Consider the following 26585-nt stretch of genomic DNA (forward strand, 5'->3'; position numbering starts at 1 on the left):
GCACATTGTATCTTGTCCCTCATTAGCAATGCTAGGAAGTACATGTGTGTGTCTAACCTACCTACACACACCTAATTATAAAGTTTTCTATGTAGAACTGTATCTATATTAAACTAAACATAAGTTTACGTTGATGTCTCCACCCCGATCTACTATCACATGAATCATTCTAGCCTTCTCGCCTTGCTAATTTGTAACCTCCCACTTCAACAGTGAGAAACCTGGTCCCCACCATCTGTAACTTATGTAAGTCATTGTTTTATTCCAGATACAGACACTGTGGTTTTACAATTGTTCACAATTGCTTCTGTTGGAAAGAACTTTATAAAATGGAATCCAATGATGAAGTATAGTTCATTTGCCTTCAGCCTACAGATTCTATTCATTTTCAAAGTGACTTAGGTCAACACCATTTTCCCTGCACCTTTAGTGAGTTTTTACCTACATTTGTGTCTTCGTCCATTTTGTGCTTCTGTAACAGAATACCTGAGGCTGGGTAATTTATAAGTAAAAACAGTTCATTTGGCTCACAATACTTGGGGCTGGAAAGTCTGAGATTGGGCAGTTGCATTTGGTGGGGCCTCAGTCTTTTTCACCTCATGGTGGAAAGTGGAAGGGGAGCAAGGGGTGCACCAGAGATCACATAGCAAAAGTGAAAGCAAGAGGGAAGCCAAGGAAGCCAGACTCTTTTTAATTACCTAGTCCTGCAGGAATTAATCCATTCCTGTGAGAGCAGAGCTCACTCACCCCCATGGAGGACATTAATCTATTCATGAGGGATCCGTCCCCATGACCCAACACTGTCCACTAGGCCCCACAGCCCCACACTGCCACATTGGGGGTCAAATTTCAACACTAGTTTTTGCGGGGACAAACCACATCCAAACCATAGTAATTTGTAGCATAAATTCTTTTTCACATGATGTATTCTGTCCTGGGATACTCCACATCCTGAGTAATTTTATTTAATTTGAATAGAGTTTGATTTACCCATTTGGCCATGAAATTCTGCGTATTTTGACAAATGCATTGTGGCAGGTATCCCACTATTAAAGTATCATATGGAATGCTTCAAACCTCCACCCCATGGAGCCGATGGCTTCCCATCTGTGTAGTTTGCCTTCTCCAGTGTCTCATTAAATGAGGTCACACTGTGTGTATTCTCCTCAGACTGTCTTCTTCCACTTAGCAATGTGCATGCAAGATTCACTCATGTCTTTGTGTGAGTTGATAGTTTGTTCCTTTCTATGGCTAAATAGTATTCCATTGCATGAATGTACCACAATTTTGTTATGCATTATGGGGAGCAAAACCTTCCTCTTCTAACTTTGTTCCAGGGCTGGAGACCTTCAAATTAACTGACAATAGATATATTAGTAGGAGAGACAATACTTGGCTTCTTATTCCACAAGTATCATTGTGGGACAAAATTCATCAGATGGCAGGATCCAGTTTATAAAGAGGTAAAAATAGCCCCAAAACAAGAAACAAGACTAGAATCTGATAGTCCACAATAGCTATAGTTTTCCTTTAAAAAAATGTTTTTTGAGACAGGATCTGGCTCTGTCGCCCAGGCTGGAGTGCAGAGGTGCAATCACAGCTCATTGCAACCTCTACCTCCTGGGTGTAAGCGATCCTCCCTCTTCAGCCTCATGATTAGCTGGGACTACAGGCACATGCCATCATGCCCATCTAAGTTTTGTATTCTTGGTAGAGATGGGGTTTCACCATGTCACCCAGGCTGGTCTTGAACTCCTGGCCTCCCAAAGTGCTGGAATTATAGGCATGTGCTGCCATGCCCGGCTATGTTGTAGTTTTCCATTGAAATATAAAATTTCTCTCTGTAGTAACCATCATTTTTGATGATAAGGGAAGACTATTCTTGTTTTAAAAATAAGTCTAGTTTTGTTAGATTTTGCTTGATTATTTACGTAAGTGCAGCAAGAACAGGAGATGACCACATAGGTGCTTTCAAGTTTCTTTGCTGGAAGTTTTCATACAGAATCTCAGATTTCACTTTTAAAGGTCTAATTCAGGCTAAAAGCCAAGCTAAGAACATACTATCAGATTTCAGCTGCAGTCCTCATAGCTTTGTGTGAATTCCTCTCCTCTTGAAGCCCCCAAAATATCCCTAAATTCCTGGGCCTACCAGGAAATGACCTTCTTTACTAACGTGTAAGGCTGCCAACCCTGTAATCTAGGTATCAGGCTGGCTTTTCTCAGAGTGCTGTTGGGAATGAAGTTTTTGGTGTTCCAAAAAAAAAAAAAAAAAGAATTAACGTGGAAACAAATGATCTCTTAGCGAGGCGAGCTTTACTTTCTGCATAAAGGCTGCTACTCAATAGCTGTCCAGCCACAAGAGCACACCAAACAAAGGAGACAGAGTTACTTATAACCTGATACGTCTACCCTAGTGCTGTGTCCAGTTTCCATTGGCTGAAATAGGACCTCACATTTTACACTTTACCTGATTGGCTGTTAGTTTAAAACTTTCTTAATTAGGTAAGGGGAATAGAACAAAGAAAGAAAAGGAAGTTGCCCAGGGATAGTTAAGGAAGCATCTCCAAATAAGGAATGGCATGCACTATGGGCTGGGGCTTGTCTAGTTCTGTCCAGGCATGCTGGAGCAAGCTAGGACAAGTGATTTGGATTACACACACACACACACACACACACACATAAAAATAGTGGATAGCTGTGACTTTATAATCTTTGAAGAAGAACTTTCCCATTTCTCACAGTGCTTTGTAAGCATTGTCTCCATAAAAGTCAACCTTACTTCCTTAAAATTGCTGGTCATAACTGATCTTAGGTACACTTCCTAAATATGATATTCCAGCAAAATAACCAAAATTTCCAATTATGTCCTGTTATAAGGCGAATAGATTCTTACTGGACTTTTGCTAACAACTATATCATCGTGAAAATAAGAGTATTCAGTAAGGATTTCAAAATTCTGGAAAAATCAGGCAGGGAAAACAGATAAATGCTTCATTTCTGTTTACAAAAGTATAATCTACTAAATTGTTGTAAGTTACAGTTAGATTAAGAGAAAGAGATTTCTTAAATCCAGAAACTAGAACATTAAAGAACCAGCAGTGCTCCAAAAAGCTATAAAATTGTAATCAATTTTCATCAGTTCATTCAGTGCCATGTAATCAATTCCAGTCTTGCTGAATCTTGGGTTAGCAGTGTCATGAACCCATCAATTTCTCAGCCAGACTTCTGGAGATCTTCGCTGAGTCAAGTGCATGGTCTTAAAGTTATTTAAGCAGTATCATCAGAAGCCTATAACCAGAGTACCTGTCATGGGCTTTTCCGTGAGTCTCAGATGGAGTCCTGTGTTGGAGATGAACATTCTGACCTGTAGCTGATTGCAGGAGCTTTCAGGAAAGCATCAGGGGAAGTAATATCTAAATAACATAGAGTATGAAATGGCTGTGATGAAAGATCTGATGAGAGTTCATTATACCACAACTGACAAGGATATTCGATTTTTTCTGTGGCATACAACATTTATTTATTTATTTAGAGACAGAGTCTTGCTCTGTCACCCAGGCTGGAGTGCAGTGGTGCGATCTTGGCTCACTGCAAGCTCTGTCTCCCGGGTTCATGCCATTCTCCTGCCTCAGCCTCCCGAGTGGGACTACAGGCGCACGCCACCACGCCTGGCTAATTTTTGTATTTTTAATAGAGACAGGGATTCACCGGGTTAGCCAGGATGGTCTGGATCTCCTGACCTTGTGATCCACCCGCCTCAGCCTCCCAAAGTGCTGGGATTACAGGCATGAGCCAGTGCACCCGGCACAAAATTTAAAATAATAATTGGAATTATGACTCATTACTCTATACTGGCACATGGCACGGATAAGTAGGACATTGACACATTTCCAGGAATTTTATATAATTTCTGAAAACATAATATTTTACCCATACAAATATAACACAGGGAAGGTTAGGTATCTCTTTTTATTTGTATCTTATGTATCATTTTCCTTATAAAAAATACATCCTACTTTACTTGCGAAACATGCCCTACTTTTCTTGCATGTTTTGCATAGAGTTGTTTCTAGTTATTCTATTATTTCTAGTAGTTTTATTTACATATATTGATTATAATTTTAATACTTAGTAATCTCTTATTTTCCAGAGAAAACTAGGAAGTAGACAGTTATAAACTGTCGTATATTAGCATTCTATAGTAGGTTAGAAAATGTAGGAATATACCATCTCCCAACATCTAGAGGGATGTGTTTCCTCATAATACAATTTCTCAGTGTGGCAGAAAAAAAGATGTTTATTAATGGGCCAAAATACCTTTAGTCTCTCTGTAAAAATAGGAAGCCAAAAGTATATAAACTTGAATTATTTATGTTCAGTAATTAACGTTTTAGTATTGTATCTTATTTATAAATGGTCTAGATATTTAAGGCAAATCTTTTACTTAGCTTAACTTTAAGGTTAAAAATTACCACAAGTACTTTGGAAACTACTGTTAGGCAGATTTACTGTAAACAGATTATTTTTGAAATAATGCTTTTCGCTTTTCACAAGATGGCACCGAAAGCGAAGGAAGCTCCTGCCCCTCCTAAAGCCGAAGCCAAAGCGAAGGCTTTAAAGGCCACGAAGGCAGTGTTGAAAGGTGTCCACAGCCACACGCAAAAAAGAATATCCGCATGTCACTCACCTTCAGGCAGCCCAAGACACTGCGACTCCAGAGGCAGCCCAAATATCCTCGGAAGAGCACCCCCAGGAGAAACAAGCTTGACCACTGTGCTATCATCAAGTTTCCGCTGACTGCTGAGTCAGCCAGAAGAAGATAGAAGAAAACAACATGCTTGTGTTCATTGTGGATGTTAAAGCCAGAAGCGCCAGATCAAACAGGCTGTGAAGAAGAAGCGCTATGACAGTGATGTGGCCAAGGTCACCACCCTCATTCGTCCTGATAAAGAGAAGAAGGCATATGTTCGACTGGCTCCTGATTATGATGTTTTGGATGTCGCAACAAAATTGGGATCATCTAAACTGAGTCCAGCTGGCTAACTCTAAATATATGTGTATCTTTTCACCATAAGAAAATAACGTTTTTCATAAGAATGACAAATTAATTAGAATCAAATGTATAAGCTTTAAGATTTTACATTTCCAGTAAGTGTAATATTAGCTTATTTGACTAGAACTCAAGCAGAATAGGAATTTATGTTTGTTTTATATTCAATAGTGATAACTTTGAAGACATAGTTGTTTTATTACACCAAAAATATTATATTAATCTTATTTAACTAAGTTTTATCCAAATCGTGTTAACTTAAAAAACATTTGATCATTTCCTATATTTCTAGGGTTTGGTGAATATTTCTTTATAAATGCTTATTTTTTTCCAAGCCAAGTTAGAATAGAGCACTTTTAGAGGATTTTATAAATGAATTTTGCAATGCTATCTGGAGTTAAGAAAATATCACATATATATAACATACATTAATAGATATACAAACACAAATAGAGATTTCATAGCTTTCATCCTGAAATTTCAGCCATGAATCGGGCATAAATATTCTGGTGGTTAATTTTAGATATCTACTTAATTGGATTAAGAGACAAACATAGCTGGTAAAACACAATTTCTGGGCATATCTGTGAGGGTGTTTCTGGAAGACACTGAGATAACCATGACCTAATGTGGATGGGCACTGATATGGTTTGGCTGTGTCCCCACCCAGATCTCATCTTGAATTGTAGTTCCTATAATCCCTACATGTCGTGGGAGGGACCCAGTGGGAGGTGATTGAATCACGGTGGTGGTTACTGCCATGCTGTTCCCATGACAGTGAGTGAGTTCTCATGATCTGATGGTTTTATAAGGGGCTTTTCCCCTTTGGCTCAGCACTTCTCCTTGTTGCTGCCATGTGAAGAAGGACGGCTTTGCTTCCCCTTCTGCCATGATTGTGAGGCCCCTGCAGCCATGTGGAACTGTCAGCCCATTAAACCTCTTTGTTCTTTATCAATTGCTCAGACTCAGGTGTTTCTTCATAGCTGTATAAAGATGGATGAATACAGGCATCATCCAATTGGTTGAGAGCCCAGATAGAACAACAAGGAAAAGGAAAGGTGAATTATCTCCTTCTGAAATGGAAACATCTTTCTTCTCCTGCCCTTGACATCAGAACTTCAGGGTCTCAGACCTTTGGCCTCAGAATCGGAGTTACACCACTGGCTTCCCTGATTCTGAGTCCTTTGTGTCTGGAGTGAGCCATGCTACCAGCTTTCCTGGTTCTCCAACTCGGAGACAGGCTATTGTGGAACTTCTCAGCCTCCATAATTATGTGAACGAATTCCCCTAATGAATCTTCTCTCATCTGTCTATCTACATATATCCTATTGATTCTGCCTTTCTGGAGAACCCTGACTAATGTGATTACAATAACTACAAAATTCACTAGTTTATATAGAAGAATTGGTTTTTGTCTTTGCCCCATTTTATATTTGTATTATAACTCTGTATCTGGAAAATGGAACAAGTTTTTTTCTTCTTCATATGAGGGCTAAAGCTTTTCTCTCACCAGCATTTTTGGAGATTTTTAAGGGTTTTTTTGTTTTGATGTATAATCTTATGGAGGGTGAGAAATAATTTTTTTTCTATTTTATTTTTCAGCCCCAGGTGTTTGCTTTTGCAGATTCTTCAGCACATTGAGAGCCTCCAAGGCATGGAGTGGGGTGCCTAAAATTTCAGTGATTATAGGGAGTTGAGAGACTCAATTGGGAAAGGAAAGGTCTAAAAGGAGGCAATTTTGAAGATAAAAATTTTCTCAAGAGCCATTAAAGTTTGAAATAATTCTTAGTAAAGTCATCCAAACAGGAAAGGAAGTAGAATTAATTCCATATTGGTGGAACACATAGTCAGCAGAGGTTTGAGAACAGAGAATTTAGTCAATTTTAAATTACTCAATGTAGGCTAATTTTTTGTATTTTTAGTAGAGACAGGGTTTCATCATGTTGGACAGGCTGGTCTGAAACTCCTGACCTCAGGTGATCCACCCGCCTCGGCCTCCCAAAGTGCTGGGATTACAGGCATGAGCCACTGCACCCAGTGAGAGATATATTTCCTATAAAGGGTTGCAGCCTGCAGGGTTGTCCTTCTGACAGGCTGGGAAGCATAGCCTCCAGTCAGAAGCCAGAAACAGATGCTTCAAGGAGGAGGTAAAGGAAATAGTAATTTATGCTGAGTGGAATGGCCAAATACATTTATTTAATAAGCTCTAGGAGGAGTCATGGATATTTATGGAAAGAGAAATGCATGCATGCGAAATTGAGTTTCTTGCTTCTTCATGGGTCCCATGTACAAAAAATGGCAGTGTTAGCATGATCCCAGGGTGGAATTTTCAGCCCTCTGACATTAAAAGGTGAAGCGGAGGACATGAAAACTCGCTCTGTGCGTCCTCTGTACACTGGCCAGAACCTCTCCGTCGTGGGTGGTCTCTTATCAGGCAAGAAAGGAGAGGCTGACATCAGTGGTGGAGCCTTTGAAGGGGCTGGTTTCTGCTAAATCCTTAGGGAAGAAAGACTCATCATGGTTAGCAAAGGGGGGGTATAACGATGTGTAACTGACCCCCATCATCCCATCCTAGCAAAGCTGAGAACTCAGTTTTGAAAGTTACTCTGGGGTCCCCTCAGCCAAGAGTGGGTCTGTTCAGTCAGTTGGGAGCTTAGGATTTCATTTTCATTTGTCAGTGCTAATGGGAAAGCATACGCTGTCTCCATGGCAGCTGAATTTGCAAGAAACTCCTTGGATGGGGTTAATGGCAGTTGTATTTTTCTGGGAGCTCTGCTTTAATTGGATAAAGTAAGTTCTGGTAAGATTTCTTCCTTTATCTTCGGTATCTCAAATGTTTTCATTTACATAATCTTTATAACAGCTTTTGATGTCTGAGCGGATTCCCACACAGTCATCTATTGTAAGACTTTATGATTCCTTTTTTTTCCTTCGGTCATTATGAATAGGGCTTCTGTAAGTAATTGCATGGTAGCTTTTGTTTGGAAATAACATCAAAGTAGTTGTCAAAATACTTAGGAATGTGAGTTTTGGATTGTAAGGTGAGACTTGTTTAGCATTAGAAAAAACTGCCCAACTTGTAATGGGGAGGAAAAAAATTTTCTATGTTTTTGGAATTCTTAGATGGGACCCTCTGTAAAAACTGACAGATTAAAATGAGAAAAACAGAAAAGTTTAAAAACATGTATACCTTATGGATACATGGGAGATACAGAAAAATGAGTAAATCTCCCACAGGTGACTTTCAGTTCAAGCATAAATACTATCTTTAACTTAAAGAAAGAAGATTTGAGGTGCAGTAGTGGGGAGTTCACCAGCAAAAGCACAGTAGACAAGGGTAAGGTTTGTTATACAGAGTTAAGTCCATGCGTTCTCCATTGATAAGCCTCTTTAGTGATTTAGTTATCCTTCTCTTGTTGGTGTCAAGAGAGGTAGCTTTTAAATGGGGATTTCCTTGATAGATGTAAATTTTCCTTACAAAAGTGTAACTTCTACTTTGTTTTCAGAACTTCCTTTGTTAGAATTTTTTTTTTCAAAATAATCAGCTTGGAATAATTCTTAAGCCAAAGGGACATATATTGGGGTTGCATATTCTGGTTTCCTACCATTATATTTTGGGGTGGCATATTTTGGTCTTACACACTGTGTTCCACCAGCAATGAAAAGAGTTCTTGTTTTTTCTCCAGCAATTTGTCATTTTTTAAAGAGTTTAGCAGTTCTAAGATATATAGACCAGCTGTGCTATCTCATTGTGGTTTTCAGTTCTCTATTATGTTGAGTATCTTTTTGTATGTTTACTTGGCATCTGTAGATCTTCTTTGGTGAGGTGTCTGTTCAGATCTGTGTGCATTTTTAATTGGGCTGTTTAACTTATTGTTTAGTTTTAACAATTTTTATATATTTTGAATACAAATTCTGAGATCTGTATTTTGCAAATATTTTCTTCAATATGTGGCTTTTCTTTTTGTTCTCTTAACAAGGTCTCTTCCAGAGTATAAACTTTGAATATTAAGAAATCCACATTGTCATTTCTTCTGTGTATATCAACCTTTTCTGTCAGTTGTTAAAATTCATTACCAAACCCAAAGGCACATAGCTCTTCTTCTATAGTTTCTTCTAGAAATGGTATAGTTTTAGATTTTTAGTGTAAGGATGATTTTGAGTGATTATTTGTGTAAGTTGTAAAGTTTTCATCTACATGGATGTCATTTCTTATGGCTTCCAATTAATCATTCCCTATTTTTGGGAAGGACACAGGATAGTGGGCTCCGTTAGAATAGATAGCTAGACATGAACAGGAGGGGGAGCTCCTGAAAAAGGGAAAGCCTGGGAAGGCTCTCCTGGAGGGACCACCAAAAATTCACGTTAGTAGCATCTCTAGTGCTGGAGTGGATGGGCACTTGTCAATTGTGGGTAGGAGGGAGAAGAGGTACCTATGCAGAAAGAAACACCCTAGAACTCATCTTAAGATGCCCCAATCATCATTCATTCTGCAATAAAAATGTCAGAATATTGCTAGGTACATGCTGATAAGAACAACAAAGGGGACATTCTTAAGAGAAACCTGGCACCATAAGTACAGATTAGGGCAGAGAAGGACATTCAAAAGAGATGGGCGGGTGTAGTAGGTACAAAGATGACCGCTGTCAGCCGGCCTGTGATGGCGGGAAAGAGGCTGGTGCCAGAGTGGATTTGGATTGATCACCACACATGTACCTCAACCAACAGCGAGGAGGTCCCACATGCCTAAGTGGGGCAAGTCGGGGACCTAAGGCAGTAGCAGGAAAACCAGACAAAGAAAACAGGCAGAGACTTGAGACAGAGGCAGGAATGTGAAGAAGTCTAAAATAAAATTCCCTGCACAGGACTCTTACGCTGTTTTCATGCACGATCAGTCCACTCCTCCCTATTTTTCTACAATAAGCTCTTTACACCGTATTTCTTTTGAATGAAGTTGTCTGCCATCTTTGTACTGCCTCTTGGTGAAAATCTTTCTTCCAAGTTAGACAAGAACTGGGACATCAGCTCTCCCCAGTAATAGCTCCATTTCAGTTTGAATTTACAGAACTGATGGGGCTTAATAACTGGCGCTCTGACTTTAAGTGGTGCAGGAGGTGGCCAGTAGCGGACCCCAGCCGTCACACCGGGAGCAAGAGGGCCCTGCATAGTCCCCATCTGCCTGCAGGTGGCATGCTGCCACGACACTGCCAGCAAGAGGGCCTAGCAGTGTCCCCAGCTGCCAGCAGGGGTATACGACGACTACACTGTGACGAAGAGGGCCCTGCAGTGTCCTTAGCTGCCAGCAGATGGCACACGGGCACCACAACATGAGCAAGAGGACCCTGCAGTGCCCTGGTTGCCAGCACGGGGCGTGCTGTCACTACACCGGGAGCAAGAGGATCTTGCAGTGTCCGCAGGTGCCATAAGAGGGCTTGCCCGCACTACACTAAAAGCAAGAGGGCACTAAAAGCAAGAGGGCCCAGCAGTGTCCCCAGCTGCCAGCAGGGGAGCCAGCCGCCACTACACTTGGAGCAGGAGGGCCCAGCAGTGTCCACAGCTGCCAGCACGCGAGCATGCTGCCACTACACTGTGAGCAAGAGGGCCCTGCAACGTCCCTAGCTGCCAGCAGGCGGCGTACCGCCACTATACTGTGAGCAAGAGGGCCCTGCAACGTCCCTAGCTGCCAGCAGGCGGCGTACCGCCACTATACTGTGAGGAAAGGGGCCCTGCGTGTCCCGCCGCCAGCAGGGGGCACTGGCCACCAGTGTAAGCAAGAGGGCGCTGCAGTTGCCCTAGGCGCCAGCAGGAGGCGCAGAGGCACAGCAACGTGAGCAAGCAGGTCCTGTAGGGCCCGGCTTTTCAGATTACTGAGGTTCCACCCGTCTCTGCGCCGCACCCCCGGCGACGTGCGTCTCTCTGCCTGCACCGCGTCCACCCCCGCCCCCCGCCCGGCGGCGTGTGAATGTGCACCTGTGTGCCTGCAACGCTCCCCCCAACCCCCGGCCCGGCGGCGTGCATGTCTGCGCCTGCGCCGCACCCGCCCCACCGGCGACGCGCCGCTGTGCATCTCTGCCCTGCGCCACGCCTCCCCACGGGGGCCGGGCTGCCGCGCATCTCTGCACCTGCGCCGCGGAGCGACGGCGCGCCGCCCCTCTCTGCGCCCGCGCGGGCCCGCCACACCTCTCTGCGCCTGCGCCGCGGAGCGACGGCCCGCCGCGCCTCTCTGCGCCTGCGCGGGCGCGGTGCGCCTCTCTGCGCCTGCGCGGGCGCGGTGCGCCTCTCTGCGCCTGCGCGGGCGCGGTGCGCCTCTCTGCGCCTGCGCGGGCGCGGTGCGCCTCTCTGCGCCTGCGCGGGCGCGGTGCGCCTCTCTGCGCCTGCGCGGGCGCGGTGCGCCTCTCTGCGCCTGCGCGGGCGCGGTGCGCCTCTCTGCGCCTGCGCGGGCGCGGTGCGCCTCTCTGCGCCTGCGCGGGCGCGGTGCCTTTGCGAGGACGGAGCTGCGTTCGCCGCAGCACAGACCCAGATGGCATCGCGAGCTCGGAGCTGCATTCTCCTCTGCACAGACTCCGGGGTACTGTGAAGGCGGAGCAGCGTTCTTCTCAGCACAGACCTGGGCGTGCGGGCCAGGGGCACCGCGAGGGCGGAGCTGCGTTCTGCTCAGCACAGACCTGGGGGACACCGCAAAGGCGGAGCTCCATTCCCCTCAGCACAGACGTTGGGGGCCCTACCTCGCTTTGGGACAACTCGGGGCAGCATCGACGGTGAGTAAAATCCTTCCTGTTTGCAGCCCTGAATAATCAAGTTCAGAGACCAGTTAGAAGGGTTCAGTGTGCAAAATGGGAAACCAAAAGCCCCTCTGAATCCTGCCCACCAAAGTTCTCCCAAGCGAAGGCAAGGGGCCACAGTGCCAGGTCCACATTGCAGCTTCGAAACACAAATGCAGCACTGCTAATGCAGACATGACACCCAAAATATGACACCCACATTACTCATGTCACAAGCACCTGTAATGCTAATGCACTGCCTCAATAAAAAAAATTAATGTAAGATTGGCAATCCCCATGCTGCTGTGCAGTCCTCACACAGTAATCGTAATAATCCACATTAACAAAGTACATACAAACTTAGTAAGGAACCTAGGGTTAGGATTAGAGTTGTCGTCAGGGCCCAGGTTAGGGTTAGGGTTGGGGTTAGGGTTGGGGTTGCGGTTGGGGTTGGGGTTAGGGTTAGGGGTTAGGGTTAGGGGTTAGGGTTAGGGTTAGGGGTTAGGGATTGGGGTTAGCGTTAGGGTTAGGGTTAGGGGTTAGGGCTAGGGGTTAGGGTTAGAGTTGGGGTTAGGGGTAGGGGTTGGGGTTAGGGGTAGGGGTTGGTGTTGGGGTTAGGGTTAGGGGTTAGGGTTAGGGTTTGGGTTGGGTTAGGGTTAGGATTAGGGGTTAGGGTTAGGGTTAGGGGTTAGGGTTAGGGTTAGGGGGTAGTGTTAGGGTTACGGTTGGGGTAGGGTTAGGGTTAGGTTGGGGTTGGGGTTAGGGGTTAGGGCTAGGGTTAGGGTTAAGGGTTGGGGTTAAGGGTTAGGGTTATGGTTAGGGTAGGGTCGGTTTAGGGTTAGCGTTAGGGTTAGCATTCTAATTGCAACCTGGGAGAGGAGGACGTGACACCCAATATCTCAAGGAGTAGAAACACCCTGGTGATACTGTTCTTAATCTTCAGGGAGGAAGAGGATGATATTACTCGAATACAGACAGGTGTACGTCCTCTGTACAAAGCTGTTGTACACCCATCTGTGCAATAGTTGACAATTTCCAGAGGGGTAGATGATATTAGTCACAATGTGGTAAACAGGCTTTGAGTCCACCGCGGGTCCTAAGAGCCAGGGTGGCAGAGGGGCTGGCTGTTACGCCTCGCCCCCCTGCGATGGGGTTCCTAAGAACCCTGGGTTCAAAGGGTCTGGCTCTTATGCCCCGCCTTGCGGGGGCACCTCGCCCCCCTGGGATGGGGGTCCTAAGAGCTCGGGGGTCAGAAGGGCTGGCTCTTATGCCCCGCGTCGCGGGGGGCACCTCGCCCACCTGCGATGGGGGTCCTCCACCCCGTGGAGATTCTATTCGGATCAGTATCGTCAGGTGGGTGTACACCTATTGCGATATTGAAAGTAATACCATGCTCTCTCCGTCCCTGGATATTAGGAACACTATCGCAGGTGGGGGTACACCCACTGCGGTATTAGGAGTCATATTAGTATTACTTGTTACTCATTTACGAGTCACGTTAATATGAATTACCAATGTTAATGTTAAGAAATAATTGCTAATGAAAAGTTTTTGGGTTATTTATATTAATTATTAGGAGCTAATATTACTGTGTTCTAATGAATATGATCAGTCCCAGTTATTAATATCAGGCGTTATTAATAGTTAATATTAATAATTTATTGTTATTGTCAGTATGACTCTTCAATATTAATTATCATTATTATCGGTATTGATTTTAAAAATTATACGATCAGTTATTAGTATTGATAATTATTAATATCAATTAATAATTGATATTATTAATTTTGATAAGTAATATTGCGACCTTCCTCACAGTATTATTGGGAGTCATATCATCCTGTGGCCCTGAGGAGAGAAGGCATTTCTCTTTCTGTCTCCTGTCTCTGAAGAGGAGGAGGAAGTAAAAGTTGAAAACCAAGAAGATTGAAGTCAGTGGCAAGACCAGCCGCTGCCACTGATGAGCCGGCCTGAGGTGAAAAGATGAACCCCCCCTCCCCCACTCTAAGCACATGTGCTCTGAATCCATCGGGACCCTTTCAGGTGGAAACCCTTAGAGTTGTAAGCCCTGAGAAAAGGCCTAGTAAGTCTGTCTTCCTTCGGGGCGCTCGGCTCTTAAGACGCGAGTCTGCCGACGCCCCCGGCCGATTAAAAGCAACCTCTTCCTTCTTGAATCCGGCGTCTGAGGGGTTTGTGTCCGCGACGCGTCCTGCTCCACTTTTTGGTTCACATGACCAGGAATCGAACCTGGGCCGCGGCGGTGAGAGCGCCGACTCCTAACCACCAGACCACCTGGGAACTTCAAACTTCATGGGAAATAGATTGCCCAACATTAGAAGTGGGTTGGCCGTCAGAAGTAAGCCTGGACAGGTCCCTTGTTTCTCAAGTGTGGCACAAGATAACTGGGAAAGGATACCTAGACCGCTTCCCATACATAGACACTTGGTGACAGCTGGTGCTAGACCCCCCACAGTGGCTAAGAGGGCAGGCAGCAGCAATACTAGTAGCCAAGGGACAGACAGCTAAGGAAGGATCCTGCTCCACCTGCCCAGGGAAATCAACTCCTCAAGTTCTGTTCGACCCAACATCAGAAGATCCATTGCAGGAGATGGCACCAGTGATCCCAGTGGTACCCTCCCGTTACCAGGGAAAGAGGCTCCCCACTCTTGAGCCCACAGTGCTTGTGCCTCCGCAAGACAAGCGTATCCCTAGGCCACCCAGAGGAGACAAGAGAGGAGGTGACGCCTCGGGAGAAACCCCTCCCTTGGCAGCTCGTTGACGACCCAAAACGGGGATACAGATGCCCCTGACAGAGCAGCGGTATACTGGGATAGATGAGGATGGTCACGTGGTGGAGAGGCGTGTTTTTCTCTACCAGCCCTTCACCTGTGCCGACCTTCTCAACTGGAAAAACCATACCCCGTCCTATACCGAAAAGCCACAAGCTCGAATTGATTTGCTCCCAACTATTATCCAGACCCACAACCCCACCTGGGCTGATTGCCACCGGTTGCTCATGTTCCTCTTTCACAGAGATGAAAGGTGGAGAGTGTTCCTAGCAGCAACTAAGTGGCTAGAGGAACACGCACCAGCTGATTATCAAAACCCCCAAGAGTATGGAAGGACCCAGTTACCAGGAACCGGCCCCCAGTGGGACCCAAATGAAAGAGAGAATATGCAAAGGCTAAACCGAGACAGGGAAGCTCTCTTGGAAGCATTCAAGAAGGGAGCTCAGAAGGCCACAAACGTTAACAAGGTCTCTGAGGTCATTTGGGGAAAAGAAGAAAGTCCAGCACAATTCTTTTTTTTTTTTTTTTTTTGAGATGGAGTCTTTCTCTGTCCCCCAGGCTGGAGTGCAGTGGCGCGATCTCAGCTCACTGCAAGCTCCACCTCCCGGGTTCACACCATTCTCCTGCCTTAGCCTCCCAAGTAGCTGGGACTACAGGCGCCCACCAACACGCCCAGCTAATTTTTTTGTGTGTTTTTAGTAGAGACGGGGTTTCACCGTGTTAGCCAGGATGGTCTCGATCTCCTGACCTTGTGATCCGCCCACCTCAGCCTCCCAAAGTGCCAGGATTACAGGCTTCAGCCACCGCTCCCAGCCAATTCCAGCACAATTCTATGAGAGATTGTGTGAGGCCTATCGTATGTATACTCCCTTTGATCCTGATAGCCCTGAAAATCAGCACATGCTTCACATGGCTTGAGTCCGTCAAAGCGCAGAAGACATGAGAAGAAAACTGCAGAAACAGGCTGGGCTTGCAGGGATGAATACATCACAATTATTAGAAAGAGCTAAGCAGGTGTTTGTAAACAGGGATGCAGTAAGCTGTAAGGAACACCGCACAGAGAATGAACGTTAGGCCCGGCGACACCGACCTTCCTGTTAGCTTCAGGAATCAGAGGGCTCCCCACAAAGAGGCAAGGGAAGGGGGGCCCTGGGAAAGAAACTCAGCTTTGCTGTCAGAGTTGGCAGCGTAACCAGTGTGCTTATTGTAAAGAAATAGGACATTGGAAGAACAAATGCCCTCAGCTTTAAAGAAAACAAGGTGACTCAGAGCAGGAGGCCCCAGACAAGGAGGAAGGGGCCCTGCTCAACCTGGCAGAAGGGTTCTTGGACTGAGCGAGAGTGGGCTCAAGTGTCCCCAAAGAGCCTATGGTCAGAATGACAGTCGGGGGTAGAGGCGTTGATTTTCTCGTAGATACCGGTGCTGGACATTCGCTAGTAACCGCCCCGGTCGCCCCCTTCTCCAGAAAGACTATTGACATCATCGGAACCACAGGGGTTTCAGCAAAGCAAGCTTTCTGCTTGCCTGGGACTTGCACTGTTGGAGGACATACAGTGACTCATCAGTTTTTGTCCATGCCTGACTGTCCCTTGCCCTTGTTGGGGAGGGACTTGCTTAACAAGCTGAGAGGCACTGTCTTTTTGACAGAGCATGGCTCTTTGCTGCTAAAGCTACCCAGAACGGGAGTCACTATGAGCCTTATGGTCCCCGGAGAGGAGGAATGGAGACTTTTCTTCACTGAACTGGGCCAAGAGAGAAGACCAGCTCCGGCTAAGCAGTGGCCAAGAGTAGGGGCGGAAGATAACCCTCCAGGGTTGATATGGGGAGTAATATCATCCTATCCCCGTTGGGATATTCAGAACCATATCCCAGGGGGGTGTCCACCCTCTGTGATATTGGGAGTAATGTCATCCTTTGTTTCCTTGGATATTAGACACAATATCACAAAAAGGTGTACACCCCCGTGATACTGGGAGTAATATCATACTCTCCTTCCCTGGATATTAGAAAACAATATCATCAGGGCTGAACACCCCCTGCGATAATGGGAGTAATATTTTCTTTTTTTCTTCTTTTCTTTTTCTCTTTCTTTTCTTTTTTTTGAGACAGAGTTTCACTCTTGTTGCCCAGGCTGGAGTGCGATGGCACGATCTCGGCTCACTGCAACCTCTGCCTCCCGTATTCAGGCAATTCTCCTGTCTCAGCCTTCTGAGTAGCTGGGATTACAGGCATGTGCTACCACGCCCCATTCAGTTTTCTTTTCTTTTTTTTTTTTTTTTGTATTTTTAGTAGACACATTGTTTCTCCATACTGGTCAGGCTGGTCTTGAACTCCAGACCTGGGATATTTTCTCCTGCTGAGGCAGGAGAATGGCGTGAACCAGGGAGGCGGAGCTTGCAGTGAGCCAAGATCGTGCCAGTGCCCTCCAGCCTGGGCGACAGAGCAAGACTCCGTCTCAAAAAAAAAAAAAAAGACAATGGAAAAAATCAGCTCAGCGTGGTGGCGTGTGCCTATAGTCCCAGCTACTCGGGAGGCTGAGGCACAAGAATCGCTTGAACCCGGGAAGCGGAGGTTGCAGTGAGCTCAGATTGTGCCACTGCACTCCAGCCTTTGCGACAGTGAGACTCCATGTAAACACAAAACAAAACAAAACAAAATGAAACAAAACCAAAAAACAAAACCAGACAGGCACTTCTGACACAGGCTGCAACATGGATGAACCTTGAAGACATTATCGTCAATGAAATAAAGAAATCTCAAAAGGATAAACAAGACCAGGCTCAGTGGCTCACACCTGTAACCCCAGCACTTTGGGAGGCTGAGGCAGGCAGATCCCTTAAGGTCAGGAGTTCGAGAGCAGCCTGGCCAATATGCTGAAAGCTCGTCTCTGTTAAAAATACAAAAATTAGCTGGGCGTGGGTGCGCATGCTTGTAATCCCAGCTACTCGGGAGACTGGGGCACAAGAATCGCTCGAACCCACGATGTGGAGTTTACAGTGAGCCAAGATCACGCCACTGCACTCCAGCCTGGGCGACAGAGAAAGACGCTGTCTCAAAAAAAAAAAAAAAAAAACAGAAAAACAAATTCAACACGGTATTATTCCACTTCTATCAAGTGCCTAGAGTAGTTAAACTCATAGAGTTGCAAATCAGAATGGTGGCCCCCGGGGTGGGTGAGAGAGAGGAATGGAGAGTTTGGTGAATGGGTGCCATTTCCATTTTCAAAGACAAAACTGTTCTGGAGATGACGGCGGTGATGGTTGCTAAACAATGTAAAGGTACTTAATGTCATTCAACTGTCAACTGAAAAATAGTGGAAATTGTCAATGTTTATAGCGGCCATTCTAGATGAAATCATACCTATTTGCAACTTTCAGTATTGATACGTGGTATATTTTCCCATAATAACAGATGAAAATGAAAGCAGTTGGATCTTTAGAAAGAAAAGAAAGAAGCGAAGAATACACACAAGCTTCCTCCTGATTACAGGAAGAGCCCCAAAGCTTCTATGGACACTCCCTTTTCTCTTCTTCTTCCTGAAGTCTTATGAGGAAATCTTTAGAGATTGGGGAGCTTGGGCGACTTTGGCTAATGAGCTCTGTGCCTTGAGCCCCCCAGGCCATAGAATAGTCACTACTCAGTCTGTGCCTCCAGCCCTGCAGTCTGAGGTTCCAGTCCTGGGGGCTCCACACCCGTCACCTGTATCAGGAGGCTCATGTCTCACCCTGTCTTCTTGCCAGCCTTGAGGACGGAGTCTGAGCCTCCATCGTGCACCACGCAGGGAGGACAGTGGACCTGTTCTCCGCGGTCATGGCCTGGCAGGGGGGAAGGGCAGTTCAGCTGAGGGACCTTCGGGAGCCTCGCTTTGTTTCCTCATCCTCAGGACAAACAGGACAGTGCGGTGGGCAGATGGGAGGAGACCAAGCTGCAACCTGTCAGCTCAGCAGACTGTGGAGTTTCTGTTCTTGCTTGTGGTGAGGGGGCCTCAGAAATCTTATTCAAACTTTTGCCTTCCTCCCCCACTGAGTTGTCCTTTTCATAGACACCTCACCCAAGATAGCAGGGAATGAGTCCCTCTAAACTATTCCCTAAGAACAACAAAGATGATGAAGGTGATGATGAGGATAAAGAGGATGAAGACAGACACCAGGGCATCATGAACCCTCACTGAGGGCTTCCTAAAGGCCAGGCTCTGAGCTCTGTGCTCTATGCAGCTTGTTTCATTTCATCTGCGTAGTTTCCCAGTTACGAGTGCACATTTCATGATGATTTTACGGACTAGAGAAGGAGCAACGCATTTTCATAGGACTTGTACCAGATCATGAAGTCCAAAAGGGTGAAGTCCAATTTGAACCAGGCAGTCTAAGTCCGGACACATGGCATTTGGCCGATCCTCTCCCTGCATCCATCCTGCCCTCTCAAATCCTTGTCACTCAGGCCGATGCCCCTGCTCACTGTGCCCTTCCCTTTGGGGGTTCCTTGTAGACCACAGCTAGACCAGTGGGTGCCACAATCACTGTGTCAAGTAGAGAAAGGGCAGCTGAGATCACATCAAAGGTTCCAGAAAGAATGGGCACAGGATCGTTCAGAACGCATCTCTCCCTTGCCCCTGTTCCTGGCTTTCCTTACAGCTCTCGGCTGCCTCAAAGGAGTCATCGATTCGGAGTTTGGCTTCCATTCCTACTGAGGAAGCTGGAAAGCGTTTCAAAAAATGCTCCTCAGACTTGCCCGTGGTTAAGACCTCTGAGCTCTGCTTACAACTTTTGGAAGCTGGGCACGGTGGCTCACCCCTCTAATCCCAGCACTTTGGGAGGCTGAGGCAGGCGAATCACAAGGTCAGGTGTTCGAGACCAGCCTGGACCTCACGGGGAAACCCCGTCTCTACTAAAAATAGATAAAAAGGAGCCGGGCGTAGTGGTGGGCGCCTGTCCTCTCAGCTTCTCGGCAGGCTGAGGCAGGAGAATAGCTTGAACCTGGGATGCGGAGGCTGCAGTGAGCCGAGATCACTCCACTGCACTCCAGCCTGGGCCACAGAACGAGACTCCGTCTCAAAAAAGCAAAAACAAAAACAAAACCCAAACCACAACTTTTTGAGAGTTGGAAGACCATGAAGTAGAGTACCCGGGACTTAGAGTCTGGCCATGAATTTGGAATACCACCCTTTCTACTTCTCTGTATGGCAGTCGGTGAGATGTCCATCCTCTGAGACTCAGCACTCTCATCTGAGCTGATTTCTAGGTGATCTAATGGAAGCAAGCGATGATGAAACCGATCGTGGGTGCCCGCTGCGTGATCTCTCTGTGATGGCTGCGGAAAGTCAAGGCAAAGTGAATCTCCCATACACTCGTTACTATTTTAAGCTTCAACTCCATACAGTTCAACGGAAATATCCCCTGACCTGAAGTTCCGGTTTCCCTGCATTCCAGACAGGACATTTTCTTCCGTCCTTATCTCAGTAAGTACTCAGTATTGTGAGAGGAACAAGTGACTCTCTTTTGTTTCTGATTCCCCAGAGCCTGTAACTTGCTTGGCACAGAAGAGGTAGCAAAAGTCAAAATCTATGTTAATTCTTGAATTGACACTTCCTTGGTTCACAACCATTGGCTGTCATCAGTGTGACTTCGACTTACTTGATTCTTTTTGTTTTTTGTGTTTTGAGATGGAGTTTTGCTCCCATTGCCCAGGCTGGAGTGCAGTGGTGTGATATCGGCTCACCGTAGCCTCTTCCTCCCAGGTTCAAGCCATTCTCTTGCCTCAGTCTCCCGAGTAGTTGGGGCTACAGGCGTCCGCTGCCATACCAGGAGAAGTTTTTGTATTTTTAGTAGAGGCGGGGTTTCACCATGTTGGCCAGGATGTTCTGGATCTCCTGACCCCGTGATCCGCCCTCCTCGGCCTTCCAAAGTGCTGGGATTACAGGCGTGAGCCACCGCGTCCAGCCGAACTTTCTGATGAAAACTAAGTCCACCTAAGCTAAAGACAGGAGTTGTAGCTGACGTGAATTTTCAAAGAAGACCCACCGATTTGAGGAAGCAATTACTCTCCTGCTGAAGGTGAAAAGTCAGAAAACGGAACGATGAAATCACTAGGACCTAACCGGCATGTGGAACTATTTTCTGCTTATGAACTATCAGCTTTCATTTCATTTCCAGCTGATATTTTCTCAGCTCTTGTTGCCCAGGCTGGAGTGCAATGGCTCGATCTCAGCTCACCGCAACCTCCGCCTCCCAGGTTCAAGCAATTCTCCTGCCTCAGCCTCCCGAGTAGCTGAGATTACAGGCATGCACCACTACGCCTGGCTAATTTTGTATTTTTAGTAGAGACGGGGTTTCCCCACGTTGAGGCTGGTCTCGATCTCCTGACCTCAGGTGATCCGCCCGCCTCAGCCTCCCAAAATGCTGGGATTACAGGCGTGAGCCACCACGCCCCGCCTGGTCTCAGCTGCTATACAGTGTTTATAAATGTTCTTAATCAAGGGAATTTGTATCGATCTAGTAGAATAAAATAAAATATTTGAGTTCTTAATTTCCTTTAATTAGGATAACTTTTTCTTCAAGTGAAGAGAACGGCTTTGTTACGTAATTTTCTTAGGACAAGATAGGCTGTATTTTCTAGCAGTTACGCATTTGTTACATATGATGATCTGGTTCTTGGAACATTCTTGAATCTAGTGTCTCTAAGGCAGGCGTGTACAGCAAGAAGTGAAGAACACAGAAATCAATGATGAAAGCATTAGAAGACAAGTGAGTTTGTCAGAACTGCAAAATATTGCTGAGCGTGGATTGCTCTGAAATCTGAAAATATTACTTGTGAATTGCTTCTATCCAAAACGCAGACACAATGCCGCGTGTTGGTTTACTTGTTTCCTATTTTTCAACCCCCTTTTCTAGGCAAAAGGTGTCCAAACCATGCAGACCCACAGAATCGAACCGATGTCTCTAGATTCCTCCTCCTAGAACTCTCAGGGGATCCAGAACTGCAGCCAACCCTCGCCGGGCTGTTCCTGTCCATGTGCCTGGTCGCGGTCCTGGGGAACCTGCTCATCATCCTGGCCATCAGCCCTGACTCCCACCTCCACACCCCCATGTACTTCTTCCTCTCCAACCTGTCCTCTCCTGACATGGGTTTCACCTCCACCACGGTCCCCGAGACGATTGTGGACATCCAATCTCACGGCAGAGTCATCTCCTAGGCAGGCCGCCTGACTCAGATTTCTCTGTTTGCCATTTTTCGAAGCATGGAAGAGAGACACGCTCCTGAGTGTGATGGCCTATGACCGGTTTGTAACCATATGTCACCCTCTATATCATTCGGCCATCATGAACCCTTGTTTCTGTGGCTTCCTAGTTTGGTTGTCTTTTTTTTTTTTTTTTTTTCTTCTCAGTCTTCTAGACTCCCAGCTGCACAACTTGATTGCCTTGGTAACGACCTGCTTCAAGGGTGCGGAAAATCCTAATTTCTTCTGTGACCCTTCTCAACTCCCCCACCTTGCATGTTGTGACACCTTCACCAATAGCATAATCATGTATTTTCCTGCTGCCGTATTTGGGTTCCTTCCCATCTCGGGGACCCTTTCCTCTTACTATAAAATGGTTTCCTCCATTCTGAGGCTGTCATCGTCAGGTGGGAAGTATAAAGCCTTCTCCACCTGTGGGTCTCACCTGTCAGTGTGTTTTCTGGGTTTATGGAAGAGGCGTTGGAGGGGACCTCAGTTCAGATGTGTCCTCTTCCCCCAGAAAGGTTGCAGTGGCCTCAGTAATGTACACGGTGGTCACCCCCATGCTGAACCCCTTCGTCGACAGCCTGAGAAACAGGGATAGTAAAGGTGTCCTGCAGCGGCCACACGGCAGCACGGTCCAATCTCCATATCTTTTTATCTGTTCCATTCCTTCGGTAGTGTGGGTTAAAAAAGGCAGTCAGGTCAAATAAGAATGATAAGACAGGGTGAACACCCACTGTGACATTAGGAGTAATACCTCCTTAGGATATAAAAAACACTGTCACAGAGTATACACACGAGAGGTCCACTCACTGTGATATTAGAAGTAATATCTCCCTATAATATGAAGAAAAATATCACAGGGTGATTTCATTCCCGATGTTGGTAATAAAACAATGATAAACATTAAGATTAATAACTAATATTAAAAATGGCATTAATAGTAATAATTCTAATCATGCATAATCCTCTCTTTAAAATAATCATTAATGATTAATAACGTTATACTATGAATTAATATTAGCATTGATAGTTATTAATGAGACTGATGTTTAATAATTCACAATATTATGACTCCTAATACCGCAGGAGGTGTACACCTGCCTGTGACATTGTTCCTAATATCCAGGGATGGAGAGCATGATATTAGTTTTAATATCGCAGTAGGTGTACACTCACCCCGTGACACTGATCCTAATATCCAGCGGGTAGAGTATGACATGACTGCAACATAGCAATGAATGTACAGCCACCCGGTGATATTGCTCTTAACATTCACGGAAGAAGCGTATGACGTTACTCCCAATATCGCAGGGAGTGTCCACCCCTTTTGTGATATTGTTCCTAGTATCCCGAGGGGGAGAGGATGATAATAATTCCAGCATCGCAGGCTGTGTTCACCCACTCTGTGATATTGTTATTAATATCGCAGGGAGTAGAAACACCCCTGTGATACTGTTGTTACTCTTCAGGGAGGAAGAGGATGATGTTACTCGAATACAGACGGGTGTACGTCCTCTGTAGAAAGCCGGTGTACACCCGTCTGTGAAATAGTTGATAATTTCCAGAGGGGAAGATATTAGTCACAATATGGTAAACGGGCTGTGAGTCCACCGCGGGTCCTAAGAGCCAGGGGGGCAGAGGGGCTGGCTCTCAGTCCCCACCTCGCGGGGGGCGCCTCGCCCCCCTGCCTCTCCCGCCCTGCATATTACGAAAAATATCACAGAGTGGGTGTACACCTCCTGCGATATGGGGGGTAATATCATCTTGTCTTCTTTTGGATAATAGGAACAATATCACACGGGTTTGTACACTTTCTGTGATATTGGGAGTAATATCAACCTCTCTGCCTTGGAATATTAAGAACAATGTCACAGAATGGATGTACACCCCCTGCGATATTGGGAGTAATAGCAGCCTCTCCTCTCCGTGGATGTTCGGAGTCATATCCCAGGGTGGCTGTACACATCCTGCTGTATGCACCCTATTTGTAATCTTTTATCCCTCACCCCCCTCCCTATTAAATAATAGACAAAAAATAATGGGTTTAGAATAAATGAGTTCAAACAAATTGTCAAACATATGTGGGAAAATTGGAATCAGTTTCTGAGGAAAAGCAAAAAACTCAACAGAAATGCTCATAAAGCATCATCCCTTCATGGCTAGAGCTGCCAGGACACCAGAACACCAAAATCAGCTAGGGAAATTTTGTAGAAGTCCTAGATGTACTAACTGTTCTGTGAATACACAGAGATGTAATTATAACTGTTACCTGCATGTAGAGTAAAGATGAGAAGGGATTGGTCATGGTGACAGCTACCTCAGGTTTTACAGAGCAGACGTGGTTCCAGGACAGTATGTGTCAGGGCAGAGGGGTCCTCAGAGGCTATTAGAAGCTGGTCATGGCACAGACATTGTAAGTCAGATGGTCTCATTACTTTCAATGACGAAAGCAAAATTGCCTTTGCATCAGCCTAATACAACGGCCTGGCAAGAGCACAGGAAACGTCCCTCTGGTGTTAGATGGAGGCCTCTGATGCAGCACAATTCCTTCATCCCCTTCTCCAAAACCCCCTCTTCCAATTCCACTGAAGAGAAAATCTGATGCAAATCTGGTGTAAGCAGGCTCAGATATATCTACCACTATAGATAGTAGAGGTGACTCACAAATCCAAGCCTATCAAATACATCACTAAGAAATTACATGTTTAATTTTTTTTTGAAATTAGGGATCATGATATGAAAGTTATCAGAATCAAAACTGTCACTAATGTTTAAAAGGAAAAGAAAACACCTGGACAAATAGATTCAGAGAAGGCCTTGAAGAGAGGGTTCTCATGCTTCTAGGCCTGATAACAAAAACTATCACAAAATGCCACAAAAACCACAACCTTGCACAAAGGCCATAGCAACCTTACACAAAATACACTTCTGTGAGGACATCTATCCAGCAACCACCTGCCCAACCTTCAACTGACGTCGACCTTGTTGTTGATCTGTATAGTTGAAGATAACTATATCGAAACAATTACATAAGCCTCTTCATTTTTCCTTTGTTTGTTTCTACTCCCCCATGCTTCCAGGTTGATCGTTTTTCTGTTAAAGACCTTGTCTTCCTTCACCATTTGAATCTACATAGTTTCTTTTGTCAGGCATGTTCCCATTGCAATGTCCTCCTCCCTAAGGTGTGTCTTTTTCCATCAGAGAGCCTTTCTCTGTTTTCTAGGTTTACAATGAGAAGGGGTCTGAAGCATTTTTGTAAAATTTTTACTGTCTTCCTAGGAACAAATCATTGACTTACAGTATTGATATTGACTTATTTACATTTCTGGGGATGAGGAATTAAAGATTTCACAAATTTTCTTCTTGAGAAGATCCAAGTTTTCACGTCAGCAAAACTGAATATGTAAATTGATATGTAAATTATGCTGCAGATAATATAGTCAAATGTTTACTTGTATTTAATTTGTTACACATGAATATTGCACATGTGAGATAATATACTAAGAAATTATCACATTTAATGAAATGCTTTAATCAAATTCCCGATTGAATTTTTGATATCAATATCTTTTTCATTGTTTAATCCATCTTTAGAGTGAACAGGGCTGTCTAGGCCAAAGTCCTCACTTCTATCTACATTGTCTGAGTTACAGAAATTTTTGAATTTATTATGTTGTCACAGGCAGTTTCCTATTGCTTGTATAAAGGAGTCTCTCTCAATATGATGCAGAATCCAAAAGCCCTGAAAGGCGTATATCCTGAGTTTCTGTTACCGGAGCCAAAGGTTGCCAATTTCTTGTAGATCCTGCTACAGTTAAACTTCATTTAAGCAATCATTAGAAGCTGCATTTATTCCCTCACTTGAAATTTTGATTTCACACTATTAGGACTAATTCTCTAAGTCTTTGCTAAGTAATGTTCCTCCTTTTCTTGTAGCTTCACTCTGATGATCTCTATATGCAACATCAATTGACATAAAGTACATTTGGGGCAAGAGAGTTTCCTTAAATATTACTTCGTTATTCAAAATAATCACAAAAGCACTCATCGTAGGAAAACTTGTGAGGATTCATATATAGGGAAATACTTTTTCTAAGGCATAATTCTGTAAAGAAATTCACCTTAATTTGAATATATATGGGAAAATATCCTTGTTCACTAGTAGTCTATATTCACTGTTTTCTTCCCTCATAGACCAGCCAGTTCACTACTATTCTCCAAATGATATGTGCCTCTGTAGAGTCTAGGCTATCTGCATACCTAACTTTTCCCACAAATTACTGTTTTGAATTGCACTGAATTCAATTCAAGGGGATGTCATTTATAAACAGTGCAAATATGTACTGCACAAGGGATCTTAGAAATCATATGCATGGTTTGATCCATAAGCTCATATGAGCGTGCAATGTCAACTTCTTTCATGTTTTTTTAAACCCACTTAAATTCTATTTTAAGCCACCATCTGTCTGTGCTCTTAGGGCAGTTAGCCTTAAATCATTTTAAGATGCTCCCCTCTAAGTACTGTGATAGTGATAGAGATGTCACCAGTCAGGTGTCCTAGGAAATCGACTTGGAGTTGGAGATTTGCATGCAAGGAAGCTGAAATGGATATTCCCAACACCTGCGAAGAGTGAAAGCAATAGGATTGGGCAGAGCAGGAAGCTGGCTGGAATGCAATCACTATCATGGCCGCAGCCCGCTCTACAGGGATCTTGGTGAGTTTACCTAATGACCTCAAATTGGAGCAAGCAAGCCAGGCCATTATA

General features: G+C 45.1%; 1 protein-coding gene and 1 pseudogene across 10 annotated transcripts in view; both read left to right on the forward strand.

Annotated features, from left to right (window-relative positions):
- Nucleotides 1-1265: 1265 nt before the first annotated feature.
- On the forward strand, nt 1266-6005 carry LOC129458412 (large ribosomal subunit protein uL23-like; annotated as a pseudogene).
- Nucleotides 6006-11448: 5443 nt separating this feature from the next.
- LOC134732014 (zinc finger protein 283-like) overlaps nt 11449-26585 on the forward strand; it is a 43218-nt gene continuing 28081 nt past the window's right edge. For 2 of the 10 annotated variants that reach the window (XR_010114843.1, XM_063614044.1), the window contains exons 1-3: nt 11455-11808; nt 21488-21876; nt 25756-26534. Coding sequence is in view for 3 of the 10 variants with exons in the window: in XM_063614044.1 (XP_063470114.1) it covers nt 26505-26534 (30 nt within the window). In the remaining 7 variants the exon portion in view is untranslated. Of the gene's footprint in view, nt 11809-13629; nt 21341-21487; nt 26535-26585 lie in introns of those variants that run through there. The other 8 variants (XR_010114840.1, XR_010114838.1, XR_010114841.1 and 5 more) reach the window with 7 other exon arrangements.

The sequence above is a fragment of the Symphalangus syndactylus genome, chromosome 19, assembly GCF_028878055.3.
Source record: "Symphalangus syndactylus isolate Jambi chromosome 19, NHGRI_mSymSyn1-v2.1_pri, whole genome shotgun sequence".
NCBI lineage: Eukaryota > Metazoa > Chordata > Mammalia > Primates > Hylobatidae > Symphalangus > Symphalangus syndactylus.